The sequence below is a fragment of the Cynocephalus volans genome, chromosome 3, assembly GCF_027409185.1.
Source record: "Cynocephalus volans isolate mCynVol1 chromosome 3, mCynVol1.pri, whole genome shotgun sequence".
Classification (NCBI taxonomy): Eukaryota; Metazoa; Chordata; class Mammalia; order Dermoptera; family Cynocephalidae; genus Cynocephalus; species Cynocephalus volans.
The window spans coordinates 171,942,725-171,960,634 of NC_084462.1; the positions used below are offsets into that span (position 1 = coordinate 171,942,725).

The window sequence follows — 17,910 nt, forward strand, 5'->3', positions numbered from 1 at the left end:
GTTTCTTAAGAGGATCCTAATTTAACAAGCTAGGTAGGCTCTTTCTAATTTTACTTTTATAAATTAATCATAAGCAATAATCCTATATTAATTTTCAGAAGACTAATTTGAAAACACTTAACTCACCCATTTTTGACAGTGGCAAAATGTCATATGGCAAAAAATAAAATGCATATTCTACATCCTGACAGAGTGATTGGAACAGCAGTATGTTCTCATAATAAGTTCTGATCCTGGTTGATCAATACAGATCTGAGCAAGACTGAATTAATTATGGTCCACAATGACCCAAAGAGAGTCACCTATACTTAGAAGACCCATCAGAAAGACGATTCTGAGATCGAAATAAGGGAATTGAATACTCTGTTAAAGCGTTAAGATTCCAACGCAACACTTAAACCCTACTTAGCAAGAGGGAACACAGGACAGAGTACACTGCTATACCCTGAGTCTGTATAACATTCTAAAGCTTTCCCAAAGTATTAAATATTTGCAAAGATTTTTTTAAGAAACTAAAAATGGTACAAATGGCTATAACCTGATTATCCTTGCCTGTGAAATGAAAATCCAGTGCAACCTCTACTAAAACTGAGAGGCTCCAATGTTTTTTGTACCAATTTAGAATCCTTTAAAAAAAAAAACCCAAGATGGTTTTTAGATAAGATTCGCTTTAATATCATACTTATAGCTTGACATGAGGTCCATTTTGGGGGGTTAAGAGAAGAGACTGGCTGCCCTATGTCTCTCCTTTCTGAGCTTCACACATTCAAAGGGCAAGGAGCGCAACAAAGCAGAGAGTGGAAGCCTGGAGTCACACAGAGACACAGAAAGACTTCCATTAGAGTGATCCCATTTGAAATGACCCAATAATACAGCTAAAGAATAACCAGCCAAACAAAGTGCTACAACTCTATTCCAAGCCTGGGTCATATTGGGACATTTTCCTTTCCTGGATCTAGGCATTTGGAACTAATCAGGTAACTATGGTGAAAAGGAAAGAAACTAACATTAATTGAATGCCTAACACCATGCTAAGCATATTCTTTTTTATCCCTTTTAATCCAATCAGTAGGTACTTGTTATGATCATTTTTAAAGAGCACATAAAGTGTAGCCTTTGAATAGCACGCTTTCATGGAATATGGGAACAGGATATACTTGTCTGGCAATCTAGAAATAAGATATGGCATAAGGAATTGAAAGTAAACTTACCCAATGCCCTGAGCTATATTTTCTAATTGCCGACACATACAAGATCGAACTTCATATTCTACATCTTGACAGAGTGATTTTACCAAGGGAAGTATTTCTCTCGTAATACTAAGGGAAAGGAGGAAAGAAACATGCAAATGGGTGAGTGATCAGAATAATTACTATTTTCAAACAATTATCATCAAAATCTTAACTTACCTTAATAATAACAAATACACTTTAATATAAAGCTTTATGTTTTTGTTTTTGTTTTTTATTGGTTATGAATATTAATGAGATACAAAGTTGATTGTCACCCCTCGTGCCCATGATGTGAGGGCCAGATTTATATGGGCAGCATACCCATTACCACAAATTACATTTATACCCTGGGTCCCCCACCCAATTATCCCCAACCTCCCTCTCTCTCCCCCTTGTCCCCCCACCCAATTTATAGCCCTAGGAATGTTCTCTCCCTCTGCAAGCTTAATGGTATACAATGTATTTTTACTTATGTTATTAAATTTGGGTGTTATCATCAGCTACTTGTAAATTATGTATATGACAGTCTTCTTAAAATAATGGTTAATTTTGGATTAGCAGTTAAATGAGTTAAATGTCTATAGCTAAGATAAAAGGCTGTAGCAGTGGAATATCTGATTCTAGCAACCGTCAACCAAAATACTCTTCAACTTTATATTTTACTCTGTGTCACAATTATACAACATTCCATTCTTTCCACTTGGTATTTATCATCTGGACAGAGAGCAGCAAATGAATTATAAGCAAGTTTTGTACAACCTTGAAACAAGATAAATTATTCAAAGCAATGAATTTATAACAATAACATAAAAAAGTAGAAATTCCATTTTTATGTCACGTTTACTAGTTTTGGAAGTCTATAAGATAATGCCATTTTATCCTCAAAAGTACACTAGGTATGAGACAGGGAAGACCAAGATGGGGAATAGAAAAAAGTTAACCTTATTGATTTAGAAAAGCCCTGAGACGGAGAAGAAATGCATCTTAATAAGTAGTAGACATCTGTCTGAAAATTCTATAAAGTTAAAATAGCTAAACTTGCATGCAATATGAAATAATACAAATCTAATTGTTAATCATACAGTCCCTAATATTTTAAATTGATTTAATAAAAATAGATGGAAGATTATATACAAATACTCACGTATGGGCATCAAATTTGTTGGTCAATTTTCCTAAAATTTTACAACTAACTAAACGAGACTGGACTGTTTGGGAAAGTTGTGCCTTGGAAACAAGTGGATTCAAAATCTAAAGAGAAAAGATTTAGAGAACAAATTCACAAAGTTCTATACATTCTTGGAACTAATGTCAGCTATTTTCTACAAATAGTATCTTAATGTTCTAAATATTTTTAAAGAACCTGAATTACAATTTGAGGTACATGATTGTTCATAACCTGGATCACCTTGTTTGTCTTCTGGGTTAGTAAAATAAAGATGATGATAAATTATACAATTAAAAACAATTGGGAACAAAAAATTAAAGTAAAGCTTATGGTGAATTCTGCAAATGATCTGTATGCATATGAAGTACAATTTTGAAATATGAATTTTCAAAAGAGAAAAGCAAAGTACTTACAGACACTCTAAAATTTATTTTATTCCATATAGATTAATTTTTTATATTTATCCTAATGGGATGGAAAACATTAGTTTCAAAGAAATTCTACTGAATGCATAGTGACAAACACAATTTAAAAGTGACAACTGGTCAGTTAGCTCCTTTGAGAGAGCATGCGGCTGGCAACAACAAAGTCAAAGGTTTGGATCCCCTTACTGGCCAGCTGCCAAAAAAATAAAATAAAATATTTAAGTAAATAAATTAATGTGAAATTAAATTAAACTAAAATCTGAAAAATCACATGTTAAATAATATATGGCATTATAGAGTAAAAACTGTATTCTACTGCATATCACTCTTCAAAAAACATAAAAGTGTCTATGTTATGTTATGCACTTAAATATGTGTAATCATTTAGATGTTTGGCATCAAGTATACAAACATCCTTATAACTTGATAAACCTTCCCATTTTCAAGCAAGTATATTGGCATTGTGATAGAACTATAAACTGTAGGAGGACAAAGAAAGAACAAAAACATTTAATGAAATAAATAGAAGACATTTCATTGATAACTGGTTTTTTCAACCATGACATGTTTTAAAAGAAATATAGAAAGAGATAATGTTCATATAATGTAAGAGCATTTCATTAGTGGATGAATTTCCTTTCTGTTTTTCCTATTCTCTTATCTTAATTCACTTAAAAGTTTTACTGAAGGGTATATTGAACAGTGTTGAAAATTAAAAGGCAAACAACAAATTGGAAATAATATTTGCAATAACATTTGCAGGTATAACAGAGAACTGGCAACCTTAATGGGTAAATGGTATGTATAAACAGTGCCCAAAGGTTAGGATCAGACAACTCCAAAAGAATAAATAGAAGTAAAATAAATGTATGAGAAAATACTTAACATCATAAGAATTTTAAAATTCCAATTAAAATGTAATTCTATTTTTGCCCCATCAAATTAAATTGGAACACTGTCACTGACAAAAGGCCAGTGAAACAGCATTTTCACATATTGTTGGCCAACAGCTTAAGAATACTAGTGCCATCTGACCTAGTAATTTCATATTTTTGGAAGTTATAGTTAAAGAAATTATCTGAAAAACAGAAAAGGCTCTACAGAGATATTCCTTAATGCTTATTTTAATTGTAAAATTTAAGTCTGAAAACAGGCTTAAATGTTTAACAAGTAACATATTTTGTAGCTACTACCAAATGAATTTAAAATAATATAGAAAAATAATGCTAAGTGAAAAACAACCATATGTAATTTCAATATAATCATGAATATGGCAAGCAGCAATCATATGTAGAGGGAAATCTGATAGGAAATACACCAGAATCTTAAAAGTGGCCAAGTACAGAACCACAAATTATTTTTTTTTCTATTTTCTGTATTACTTTCAGAATGCGAAACAACTTTATTCCTTTTTTAAAAGAATTTTTGACAAAAAACCTTACAATGACTTACTTATTAATATTTACCAAAAAGAAAAAAAGTATTACCTCATGCCTTAGGGTTTCTTTTGGCAACACTTCTATCACAGACAGAAGAGTTTCCAGCCATGCATTGCTGACACCTGAGTGACACAGACATAACATGATAAATTAAAAGTCTTATTTACAAATTCAGTGTCAACTCAGTCATTAATAGTTATAACAGCATTTAATGGTAAAATGGGAATAATTATTTTTATTACTATTCTAAGAAGTTTCTCTAGTTTTTGTCTTAGCCAACATCTACAAAAATTTTTATTTTAAAACATAATACTGGGGGGATATCTTTAACCCAAGGTGTGCTTTCTTGCATTCAATAATACTATAAACATAAATGTCATAAAAGAAAAAAATCCAAGAAAAAAGCACAAAACCCAAGTCTTCAACTTTCAAGGATAGTGAACTTTGTGGTTTTTGTAAGGAGACAGCACGGCTGATTTAAGTCATACCACCACTCAACACTTGGGCAGCATGTCCTCATTCAGTTTTCCCTCATCAAGCTAACAGGCTTCAAATAACATCAAGGCCACATTCAAGAAACAATAAATAAATATATAATTAAGCATGCCAGGCCCCTGACCTGCATCCCTGTGCTCCAGATGCAGTAGAATGACTTGGAGGAAGGAGTGGGCATATGCATGAATTGACACTGATTCTTCCTGTAGAATGGTCAAAAATGATACCGCGGCCGTTAACTGCATTTCCACTCCTGCAACATGCAGGACTTCCTGTATAATCAGAAAGAGTTTGCTATTTATGTAGATAAGAGATCAGAAGTTATGATTTTTAAAAATTCAAGGTTATAGAAACCAAACATTGTCATATTTCACAAAATTACTACATATGACCTTTAAGGGTATGTACTACTTATCATTTTATTTAAGAAAACGATAATAATCTATTCCTGATCATTTAGCTCATTGGACCACATAAAATTTAAATGTCTTAGGAATTTATAAAATAAAATAACATTCCATTGCTTTACTGAATGAAAATTATAAACAGTACATAAACCTTCAAACAACAGAGTAGGCGTTTTTGATAGGTTTCAATTTCTATTTTCCTATTTGTATTGTACAGTTTGTCATCCTGTCGAGAATGATAATGTCTAAACTCAACCACATGTTTTCATTACTTATACTTCTGCTTCAAAAAGTAAACATTATATATGCTACTATAAAAAGAAATACATTTAAAAGCATATAAATATATTTTCCTTTTTAAGCAACTGATAAGAACATAAATTACCACAAAGTAAACTGTTTTTAAAAGAGAATTTCTAAAATATGTTTTTAAAAATTAATTATATTCATTCATAGTCATCTCCATTCACCATTTAAAGAATTTTTCAAAGTACATTCAAAATTAAAACCTACATTAGAATATTAGCTTTCAACACAGCAGAGTCAAAAAAACAAAAAGAAAAAACTTCCTGAGTAGGCCTCATCAAAGATATTACAGTACCTATACTTCTCTAGAAGTGTGTGTGGGTGTGGGTGTGGGTATTTGTATGTGTGTGAAATATTAAAGGCAGCTACAAGTATTACTTTGTTCAATTAAGTATGGCAATAATGGGAATTTTCTTTGAATGCCTTAACTAATACAGTAAAGTTAGTAGAACAACATGGAGCTTACAGACATAAAACAAAGTTTCCTATCTGTAAATTTAGGAAAATTAATCTTTCTGCATTATTTCCTAATGCATAACATATGAATTATAGCACTGTCTTCATAGAGGTTTAAATCATTTAAACAGAACTTTTGTGACTTAACTTATTATGCAAAACGAGCATTTAAATAATGACTACTGTATATCCAACTGTCTCCTCTCTACAGCACCCACAGATATCTAGTAGGAATCTCATCTTGTTCACACCTTAACTGATCTCTCCCCAGCACCTGTTTCTCCATCTTCTTCTCTGTATTACTTCTTGCTTTATTACTTAGTCTTCTCTCCCATCTTCTTCATCTCTGCAAATAGTAAATGACAACTCTGCCCTCCCTGCTGCTCAGCCCGAACACTTTTGGTCATCCTTAATTCCTCTCATTCCCTCACTCACCCCAATCAAAAGAATAGTAAATCCTGACGGACCTACCTTCAACACAGATCCACAGTCTGACCACTTGTCACCTTCATCACTACCACCCTAGTCCAAATCACCATCATCTGCAGCCTAAATTATTCTAATAACTTTTAGTCCCTGATTCCACCATTGCTCCTCTACTATCTATTCTCTATACAGCAGCCAGAGATTCTTTTAAGAAATAAGTCTGATCATGTCACTATTCTGCTCAAAAACTTTCCAGCTGCTTTCCATCTCACTCAAAGGAAAAGTCAAAATCCTTTTAATGACATGTAAGATCTGTTCTCAATTCCCCCTTTTTCCAGATTTCCCCATGGCTTACTCCCTGACCTCTTTCAAGCCTCCACCCATATATCACCTTTTCAATGAGGTCTTCCCTAATGACCTTATTTTAAAACTGAAAACTACCCTCTTACCCAGCTCTCACCACCCCCTTTACAGATTTATTCATCACCATCATCCAACACACAATATATTCGTTTGTTTGTGGTCTATCTCCCACAACTAGAAAACAAGCTTTATGACTGCAAGGACTTTTGTCTGTTTCTTCACTACTGTTAGCCCCAACTCCTAGAACACAGCAGACACTCAGTGAATAATTGCTGGGTGATGTTTGTATAAGGAAAGCAGAAAAAGTTTAGTCAGGATCTCTCACCTCACACCTATTACAAATGGGCAAGATTCAGCACATTCATTAGAAATAAGTTATGAGTAGTGTAATTGCACATGTGTGCCCACTTACTGATTCAGCATGATTGTGGTAATTATGTAATAATTGGCTTGTGGCTGCTACTGTATACTAAAAGTATAAAAGTAACTGCTCTGAACTGCTGGTCACCAGAGCCTGGAATGTTGGCAGAGCATAGAGGGTCAGTGGAGTAGAGCCAGAACTCGTGTCTGAGAATAAAGCATGTCTGTAAAGCTCATATCTAAAGAACAAAGTATGTCTACCTTGCTTAAAGCTGCCAGAATCTTCTTTCAATTACCTGACTCATGACCTGCACAGGAAGGGGCAGAAGGATCTGAGATTCTTGCACCACAATTCGTCTTTCACCCCTTCACCTAAGCTTTCTGCTCTTGATGCTCTCTCCCTTCACACATTTCCCACATCTCCTAAAAGGTGGCTTCAAGAGATTTTGAGGTGAGTCCTAAAGATTAGGGATTGGCAGAATTAGACAGAAGGCAAAGCAAAAATGGTTCATATAGAAATGCATTCTCAATCTTCTTCCTATCATGTCTGTAAGGAGATGTTACTGCTATCTTCTTCTGCAACATCTCTGCAACCATGATTTAAACCATGTACCCAGACTCCTTGATTCAGCACAGTGGCACCACTGCCAGTGATTATGCTAGCAAATAACATATCTATTTCTACAGCAGAAGAAACAGACTCAGAGCAGTGAAGGATTTTGCTGAAGGCCAGTAGCTAATAACCAGCAACTCTAAGACTTAACCCTTGGCTGCCAGATGCCAAAGCACTCCTAAGCACTGACTTCTTCTTCACAGATGCTGTACTTCCATTCATCATTGATGAAGGCATGGCTTAAATTAATTCTAAGACTTCATGTGGTAGTGTGGGAGATCTGGCAGCAACATCTGTTGTGGCAAATGTTTATGTGCTATGGTTAATTCCCAGAAAACCTATCACATATTTGAGTAGCTGATTTTTGTTTTGTTCTAAACGTTTGTATCACGTGCACAAACATTATTTTATAAGTTTTTTCAACCAATAGTACGTGCAACTATTGAACTAATTACATATCTTAAGAATTCTTGGCTGAGAGAAAAAGGGAAGGAATGTTAAGGCATAAAGCAGACAAAAGAAGTACTACTGAAATCAACCCTCCCCTACCCCTTTGTTTTACTGATTCCGAAACAAACATTTGCTCCACGCTAACAATTTTGGATTTGGAAAACACTTTTAAAAGGTTTGATGTGGTCAGTACACATCACTTACAGGTTTCAGAAGGCACAGCTTCTTTTAAGAAACAGAAATGGCTTTGAAAAGAAATATTGAAATAAATTGTGAGGGCCACATCACAATTGTACATTGTACATTCCAGTTCACATGAGTCTGCTGTTTTAAGGTCCAAGAGATGCAATTCTGCCCCCTTGTGAAGTCATTAAAGTCCTGGTTTTTACATATGCAAACTTTATGCAAAAGAAGAACAGGAGAAGGTCTCCAACTTCATATCTTCTTACTGTATTACTTAGTCTTGACTCCCGCAGCAACATTTGCCCCAACTATTTTGCATTTAATTTTCGAAAAATCCTCAAGTCTTATCAGGATTTGGGTTTTTCTCTTGTTGTGCTGACTTCAACATCTGGGACTGTCCACTGTTAAGAAACCAGCACAGACTAAGAGATTTTATCACTGCTAAAAATCAGTTGATTTCTAGACATATTTTTCTGAAACAATACAATAAGAATTTGATACTTACCAATAAGTGCTCTCCTCCACAGAGTCACACCCTCTGGACAAACATATGTGAGATCCATACTCTCTGGATAAATAAGTGTGCATCCTCATGGACCTTGGAAGACACTGAAAAGTAAATTCCTCTATTGCTTAAGTGCATGCCTTAATGCCAGTTACCATTCCTCTTACATACTATCATATGGCTGGCATCCAAACTTGAATTCCTCAAAAATGAAATGAGACATTCTATAAATGAGTTAATGGTACATTTCCAAATTTAAAAATTACTCCCATTCAAGGAAGGAAAATGTACTGAAAACCTCTGTGTTTAAATTCATTCTTTAGTTATAAGCATGAATGGTGCAAGAAAGCATTTTATAAAACAACATAATACATTACTCTCAGAGAAAGAAATAGCTCTGTCTTCAATAAACCTGCACTATATCTATCAAGAAGATATTTCTCTTTACAATACACAACATAGAGAACCAGTAAATTAATCATTGGCTTATTCCAAAAGAGCAAATATTTTGGATTCACACATTCTGAAATCAATCTTACTAGATAAAACTGGAAAACACATTTACAGTGAATGGTGCTAACAAAAGGTAAAGGAACTCCAAAATTATGAAGTATGTTTGTGTATTTTTAAAGATAATATCACTGATTATTTTGCAATTAAATAATAGGGATTTAAATATTGAAATATTGAAGATCTAGAACATATAAAATATCTTGGGTATTGAGGGTCATAAATGTGGGAATTTTCAGTAATTAACAGGGAACAGCTCTTTTGACTATAAAATTATTGTGTTTATAAAAGACTTTAAAATTGGGTTAAATATGAATAATCGGAATATATCAGCTCTAAGATACCTTTTACAATTAACTATGATAACTCATTCTTTTCCCTTTCCCTAATTGCCACATTCCATACTAAAACAAAGGATGGTGAGAACTAGTTGAGAACACTGAAAATCAAAATCTGAGAGGGAAAATAGAGTGGAGACAGTAAACAAGAATAAAAAAAGAATATGTTTTATCCTTTTTAAAATCTGTATTTCAGTGATTAGCAAGGTTCATGAGGAGGTACACATAGAATATCCTGAAGATCTCTTTCCATAAAGGAAATACCAAAACCAGTAGCAACTATTATATGACTATTGTAAATGTACAATTAAATGTCCTGCCATGCAAAATCACAAGACCACCAAAACAAATAAATAAATTTCAAGACTATGGTTTTGAAACTGAGCTTCTAGCTGGACTACTCTGCTAAGTCATTTTCACATATAATAAATTCAAATTATGGGTAATTTCATGATTAAGGCTTAAAATCTAAATAAGAAGCAATTTAAAACTTTGCTTAGAAAGGATGTGCTTATCAAAGAAATATCTATTTAACGGATGTGATAGCTATAAACCACTTCAAATGATCCATTATAGCAATATTTGTTTAAATATTTTTTGAAAAAATATTCTAAACTGTTTTCTTGTGGGGAAAAAAGCAGCAATGGGAAGTCTGGCAAATTTCTATGAGCAAGTGGAAATAAGGCTTTTTTCAAGCTAGTCGTAACACTTTTACTTGTTAACCTAATCTCTCTCTAAAGTAGCCCAATGGAAATCTAATTCTGAAGATAATATAATTTTAATTTCATTCAAAGTTATTTATTAAGTTCAGCATCATACTAAGTGTTCTGGGAAATTGAAAAAAAAGTTAAAGATATGGCTCTCTACCTTTGAGTGACTCCTGCTGATTATATACAACTAAACAGTCAACGAATATTCATTTAGTTATGTTCAACGCACTGTGCTAAGTGCTGGAGACCTAGCAATAAGCTGGACTAGCAAAGTACCTGTCCTTATGCAGATTATGTTCTAACAACACTGTTAATTCTGTAATTGAAATGGTGATAAGAGCTAAGGATGAGAAGCACAAGATGTCATCAGAGCACCTAACAGGTGATCTCCTTCAGGGTGTCAGAGAGGGCTTCACTGAGAAGTAACAACCGATCTGTGTGAAGCCAGAGAAATAACTAGACAAAGGCAGGATAAAGAGAGATAGGAAAGCAAGAAGAGGAGGAAAGAAAGCATTCCCAGCACTGAGAAGTAAGAAGCAGCATGTAGAACCAAAGAACTGAAAGATCAGTGCAACTAGAGCACAGAGCGCGAAGGGTAGTGAAACAAACCGCCCAAATTATGCAGGGCCTCAGATGCAGTAAGCAAGAGAATACTCAAATTGTAATTTTAAATGCTTTGAAAAACCATGCTGACTATAAAGTTGAAAATGAATCAGAAAGGAGTGAAGTAGGATGGGATGGGAGGGAGGCAGGGGGTGAGGATCACTTGGAAAGCTAATACACTTATCTGAGCAAACCCTCATAATAGCTTGGACTAGGGTGGAAGTGTGGTTGGAGTGAGGTGGATGGATTCAAGAAATACTTGAGACAAAAAAAAAAAAAAAAAGGATTATATGAGTACAGTGAATAACAGTGGTACACTAGGACAGGGGACAATGGAGGAAGCCTGAGTATCAGGGGAAATACCATGAGCTCAATTTTGCACTTGTTAACTTCGAGATGCCTTTGAAATGTTCAAGTAGAGATTACAAACAGGGAGTTGTACATATAGATCTGATACTATGAAAATGTTTGCCTATAAATAAGCAAATTTATACAGATGATATTTAAAGGATGGATATGGATGACACTGCCCACAGAGAAAATACAGACCACAAGTAGTGAACTGCTATTATAAACATAATTTCAACCCAACAAAATAAGAAAGTTTAAGAACTCAAAGTTTGTTTTTCTTTTTCTTTTTCTTTAATTAATTAATTTTTTTTTTTAACATTCTATGATGTTGCAGAGCAGTTATGGAGAGGGAGAGAGGGAAAAGGGGAAGGAAATAGGGTGGTAGAAGGAGGAAGGAGGAGGGTGGGGTTGAGGCATGTGGAACTCCCCCTCATTCCTGCATGGGAGACCAGGGGGCTTCTAGTGGTGGCTTGGTCATTGCCGGGCTGGGTGCCAATGTGAGAGGGATGTGGCTGAAACCCTCACCCCCAACCACCCTGGCTCAGGAGAGCCTGGGACACTTCCTGCAGCAGCTCAGTGGTAGTCGCTGGGCTGGTTGTGGGTATCGGGGGTGTGGCTGAGGCCCGAGGCCCCCCACCCTCCTGACTGGTCACAGGTGTTGGAGGCATGGCTGAGGCCCCCCCCCCAGCCCTCCTTCCTCCCTGGCTTTGCAGCCCAGAGGACTTCTGCTCCTTCTAGGTTTTGTAGGTGTTCTCTGGTGATGTGAGACCTTTACTAGTTAATACCAAACTTTGTCTCTGGTTGCAGGTACTTTGATTCTTCTTTCAGTTCTGTGTTGGATTATTTGCTGTTCCTAGCACTTCAACTCTGCACTGGAACTAATTTGTTGTCCTTTGCTTACTTCTAAAATGGGGGGACTTCCTGTGGGGACCAGCACTTGAGCTCTGTGGTTGAGCTAAATAGCCGCTTTGCTGCTGATTCCCTGGGGAAGGCTTTATGTGTAGCTCAGGTTTTAATGGTCGACTTTATAAAGTATTCCAGGACTCCAGAGATCCAGTGCACCTGGGCTGTGTAGGAACTCTGGCTGGGCCTGAGTCTTTTCAGCAAACTGCACCCCCTGCAATTCTATATTCCTCACCAGTCTCCAGTGAGTGGTCCTGTGCTGACTGGGGGGCAGATCAGCTGTCTTTGCTGTGTCCCAGTGTTCTCCCAGTGGGTGCCTCTCTCCCACCACCAGTGCTCCAAACACTTCCATGGCACAGGCCTCTGAGTGGCTCCTTTTTTTCAGTTATTGTGGCTCGCGCTCCTATGTGGGTCCTTGGGAACCCTATTACTGGTCTCGCTGGACTGGGAGCCACCAAGGTCCTCTTCTCCCCTGCCACCTTCAAGCAACTCCATCCAAAGGGCACAGCTACGGCTTTTGCCAGCTCCTGCTTGGTGTACTCACCAGCTCCATCCTGGAAACAGCCGGGATTCTATACAGTCGGAGTGGTTCTTTCTCTCATTGTGGCTTCTCCTGCCTTCATGCACTCCATAGGTCTCTCCTCCTCTTCCCCTGAGCTCTAGCAGCCCCAGCTTGGCTGTCGTTGCTTTTTAATAGTTGTAAATTGGTTGATTTGTGTGGGAGAGTGACACTGGGGACCATCTATTCTGCCATCTTGACTGGAAGCCACCAAGAACACAAAGTTTAAATAAGAAGATACATCACAAGTGTTCTGGCAGAATATTTAATTTATGTTCTGAATTATTCCTAACATATCATTAGAAAATAATCGATTGATCTGTGTGGACATGGGAAGGATAACAGGGTATGATAGAGGGGTATATGAGTATGTAGAACCCATGAAGGTATATAAACAGAAACACTTTGGGGTTAATATTGTTCTAAGATTAAACCAAGAAGGAAAAACAAAAGGAAAGGTAATGTCCTCTTTCCATAATGGCAGACTAGAAAATTGTAATCAACTCTCCTGATAAGGACAATTTTAAAAGCTAGGCTAAATATAAAAATCACCCACATAAAAGCATATGGAAACTAACAAAGTAGTGAAAAATTATCCTTCCAAGACCTAAGGGACAATGGCAATCCAGAAAAGTGAGCATGTCATTTTGTGCCTGCTTTTCCCCTTGGGGTATCTGCCAATTCTAAAAGAGTGTCCTGTGAGATTGACCGCCCCTCTGTAATAGGTATAAGGGTAAATCCTGAAGTAGACTACAGAAGAGACCAGCCCAGCTTCTAATTATCCAATACCTGAAACTGGGTTAAGTAAGACTTTACTGCTAGTCAGTTAAGTGTCTTCCAGAAGAAAACAAATTCCTTTCTAAAGGAAGATATCACCATAGGCCCCAAATAATTTGTCAAATAGAAGATAAAGCACACAATCAATAATATCCAGGCACTTGAAAAGATAAGATGAAGGAGAACCAGAAGAAACAACAGAAACTAGAAACACATCAAAAGGAGCTCCAAGCATTGGTGTTATGTGATACATACCTAGTTCAAGAGAATAAAAGATACAATTGAGAATTTCAACAGAAAATTCTAAGATACAATAAAAAAGGCATAGCAGATTCTAATAGGCTAAAAAGAAATTCTAGACCAGAAAACTATAATAATCAAAACCAAAATCAAGTTAAACACAGATGAATAGTGAACCAGAAGCAACCCAAAATAAATCACAAAGAGAGAAAAGGATGGAAAAGAAAGTAGATAAAAAACATAGAAGATAGTATGAAATGGTCTAATATATGTGAAATTGGAGTCTCAGAAGGAGAAGAAAGAGATTAGGCAGGAGCACATTTGAAAAGATAATGTCTGAGAATTTTCCAAAACTAAGAAAATAAGCCACAGATTCAAAAAAGCTATAAACATACCTACATATTTCTAGAATTGTACATTTAGGAGTGTAAAATCCTATTCTATGGAGCAATGGAGCCAGATGCCTGGGCTCTTGAGATGAGAGACATGGGCCTCAAGCCCACCCCTGCCCACACAACGAGGCAAGCAACAGAACTAGCCACAAGGGTTCCTGAGACAGGAGCTGAGGGCCAGCCCCACGCTCTTGCCCACAACATCTTAGAATGTTCTCATTAGCCACATGTGTTTCTTTGGGTTGTGTAACTTATCTGCTCATGTCTTTCACCAAATTTCTGCTTAGATTTTTCTAATTCATTTTTAAGAGTTCTTTTTGCTTTGAGGATGTTTATCTTTGAGTGTTAAATTTGTTCCTTATCAATTGACTTTAAATTTAATTTGTGATGTTTTCCTTAAAAAAATAAATAAATAAGAAAAAATAAATAAAAATAAATAAAATTAACATGAAAAACATTTTCAGAACAACAAAAACTGAGATAATTTGTCACCAGTAGACATGTATTGAAGAAAATACTAAATAAAGGCTGTTCTTCAGGAAAAAAAATGATTCCAAATGGAAATACTACAGGTAACAAAAAATAATAAATACATGAGTAAACCTAAATAAATATTAGTTAGATAAAACAACAATATCTGTGAGTCTTGAAATATATAAATAATTAAAACAATTGACAACAATAATGCAAATCAGAAGAGGATTACGTGGAGTTAAGAGTTGTGAAGCTCTCGTATTATACAAGAAAAGGGTAAAAATATCAATGAACGTGAAACTTTGAAAACATGTCTTTGTGGTAATGTCTAAGGTAACTAACAAAAGAAAAAGAAAAGAGCATATAACTTCCAAGCTAACAGAAGGGGAGAAAAGTAGAATAATAAAGCTACTTAATTGAAATGAAGTAACTAAATCAGAGAAAAAGGAACACAGAGCATTTGGCAAAAAGAAAAAGCAAATAGTAAGATAACATATGCAATTACATTAAATGTAAATGGGCAAAATATTCTAATAAAAATAAAGTGTCAGATTGAATTAAAAAAGAAAACCAAATCATGTTGTTTACAAAATAAAATCTAATATATTAGGATAAGCCACAGAATGGAAGAAGACATTTCAACACATAACAAATAAAGGTCATGGATCCAGAATATAAAAAGAGTATTATTCCACTGAATAGTTATATCACAATTTATCCATCACTTGCTGATGAATATTTGGGTTGTTTTCAGTTTTGTCTATTATGAATAAAGCCACAGTGAACATTCACATACAAGTCTTTATGTAAACATATGCTCCAATTTCTCTTAATCCTTAGGAGTGAAATGGCTGAGTGACACAGTAGATGTATGTTTAAATTTCTGAGAAATTGTCAAACTGTTTTCCAAAGTGATTGTACCATTTTACATTCTCACCAGCAGCGTACAGCAGTGGCCAGATTCTTGCCAGTACTTGGCATGGTCAGTTTCACTGTTCTTCAGGACAGATATTCTAACAGAATATTAGAATATTAGGTATGTATTGGATTTATTTGCATTTCTCTAGAGATTAATGATGTTGAACATCTTTTCTTATGATTATTGGCCATCCACAAATTGTCTTTGTTAAAATGTCCTTCAGATTTTTTCCCCCTTTTAAAAAAAAATATTGGGTTGTTTTCATGAGTTTTGAGAGTTCTTTATATATTCTGAACATGTCTTTTATCAGATATGTGACTTACAAATATTTTCTCCCATTCTGATTGTCTTTTTCATTTTCCTAAGTGTCTTTTAAAGAATAGATTGAAGTTATCAAAATTTTCTTCAAAAGATCATTCTTTTTGTACCACACATACATGCCAAAGGATTTTCCTCAATGTTCCTGCTCCACCCTCAGCTCTTGGCAGGGGCTCTGTCAACACTGTTGTCCCTTCCCTAGCAGTAGACTACCGCTGCTTATCAATACATGCGAGGCTAATGGTGGACATAAGGATCCTCAGTTACCTTGGTTCAGCCTCATTTTAGGCAGGGCCTTTGAACCTGGGCCTCAGTAATGGGGCTTTTTCTGTGTTCCTATCCTCTGACTTTGTATCTTGGGGAAGAGGTGGGAGGTTTTGGCAGGATCAAGTTTCTTGGCCCTTCCACACTGGTGGCAGACCTCTGCTTCCTATCAGTGTAGTGTCTCAAGACTAACATCTACTGCCCCTCTGATGAGGTCAAAAAACTTATGCTTACCACCCTCTTTCCAGAAGTAGTCCTGGCAGAGTGAGGGTTTCCTCTCTTTCTTTCAGAGGCAAGTGGGTTTTGCTTCTGCCACTCCCACAGAAGCAATGGATCTTCACTGGGCCCTAGAAGCATAAAGGTTCACTACTCCCCCCAAGGGGCTTACACTTTTGCTTCATAAGAGAAAAGGTTCTGAGGAAGTGGGCAGAGTTGGTTCCTGTCTCTCAGCAGCAGCTAATTACCACCTCGCCCGCATCACCACAGGGAATTCTCTGCAGTCTCCTGCCTTGTCCCCCAATCTTTCTCTTGGAGCAAATGATAGAAAACTGTGGAAAGAGCTTACAAGTGAGTGCAAAGCTCCCTTGTGTCTAGTGCTCCAGGTTATTCTAAACTGATATAAACTGTGCCGGCCCACAGTCAACCTTTAAAAATTTGCTAAAATCTTGGCTGATTTTTCTCTAACCACCTTATGTGGTGGCCTCCTCTTCCTCCTATATTCTGCAAAAAGTAGGTGTCCCTGTGTCCCATCTTTCCTCAGAGAGGTTTCTTGCTCTTTGAATTCAGTTTATTTTGTTGCCTGGTGACCTTTTCTGATGTGCTCAAGAAAAGTTATGATTTTGTGGATTCTGTGAACAACCTATTGTTAAAATGGGAGTGATGTTTTTTTGCAGCTTTCTATAGACTAAGTTGAAGTGGAACTGACTGCTTTGTTTTGGAGCCCTGGAACTATTCCCTCTTACAAACTTAACTACACATTTAAATGAACATCAGAAGTTCCAGTTCCTTTGTATCGCAGGCAGGGTAAAAATAACAAATGACTAAATGGCTAAGAAGCACATGTGAGAACACTGCTATATACTAAAATTTACCAAAAGGCAAATTTAAGATCAACTAGGGATATTAGCTTATATAACTCTTTCTAAATGCCCAGAAAAACTACATACTCAGTAAATGTCTCCATAAAACTTTTATTATTGTTGTGATTAGTAATGTTAATTTATTTTGTCCTTAAATACAAATAAATATACATAGACAGAAAAAACATAACCTACATTATTTTCAAACTGCATTGTGGTCAATATACAGTATTTTTATTTTTAAGCTGTAAACCACAGAGGAAAGAGCAATTGGTTTCATCTGTTCATGCTCTCTAATTCCTTTGGATAATACTAGCTCTCTTTTTTTTTCTTAGTGAACTGGAAAAATAACACATAATTTTATGCTGCCTAAACCATAAAACTTCCTAGTGAGGTCAATTTTGACTCTGATGATTATCTTCCATCAACCTTACTTTTCCGGAAGTTTATTCTACTTTCTTCTTTACCTTCTTTCGTATCAGAGTGTCCTTAAATGTTTACCCTGTCAATAGAATACTATACTCCATTGTGGGTTTTTTATGGTCTGTAGGGCATCTGGAACATCATGTTCTGATTATTATGTATAACTGTGCCTTTCACAAATCCTTCTGTTTTTCTCAGAACTTAACTTTTAACTTATCTTGG

The 17,910-nt window shown here is 35.8% G+C and overlaps 1 protein-coding gene across 3 annotated transcripts in view; it reads right to left on the bottom strand.

Annotated features, from left to right (window-relative positions):
- PPP4R4 (protein phosphatase 4 regulatory subunit 4) overlaps nucleotides 1-17,910 on the bottom strand; it is a 107,811-nt gene that overhangs the window by 46,731 nt on the left and 43,170 nt on the right. Inside the window, exons 4-7 of one of the 3 annotated variants that reach the window (XM_063091765.1) lie at nucleotides 4,884-5,031; nucleotides 4,313-4,386; nucleotides 2,377-2,483; nucleotides 1,212-1,319 (exon numbers count right to left, since the gene is read on the bottom strand). In XM_063091765.1, the coding sequence (XP_062947835.1) occupies nucleotides 1,212-1,319; nucleotides 2,377-2,483; nucleotides 4,313-4,386; nucleotides 4,884-5,031 (437 nt within the window). Of the gene's footprint in view, nucleotides 1-1,211; nucleotides 1,320-2,376; nucleotides 2,484-4,312; nucleotides 4,387-4,883; nucleotides 5,032-8,660; nucleotides 8,725-8,828; nucleotides 8,933-17,910 lie in introns of those variants that run through there. The other 2 variants (XM_063091766.1, XM_063091767.1) reach the window with 2 other exon arrangements.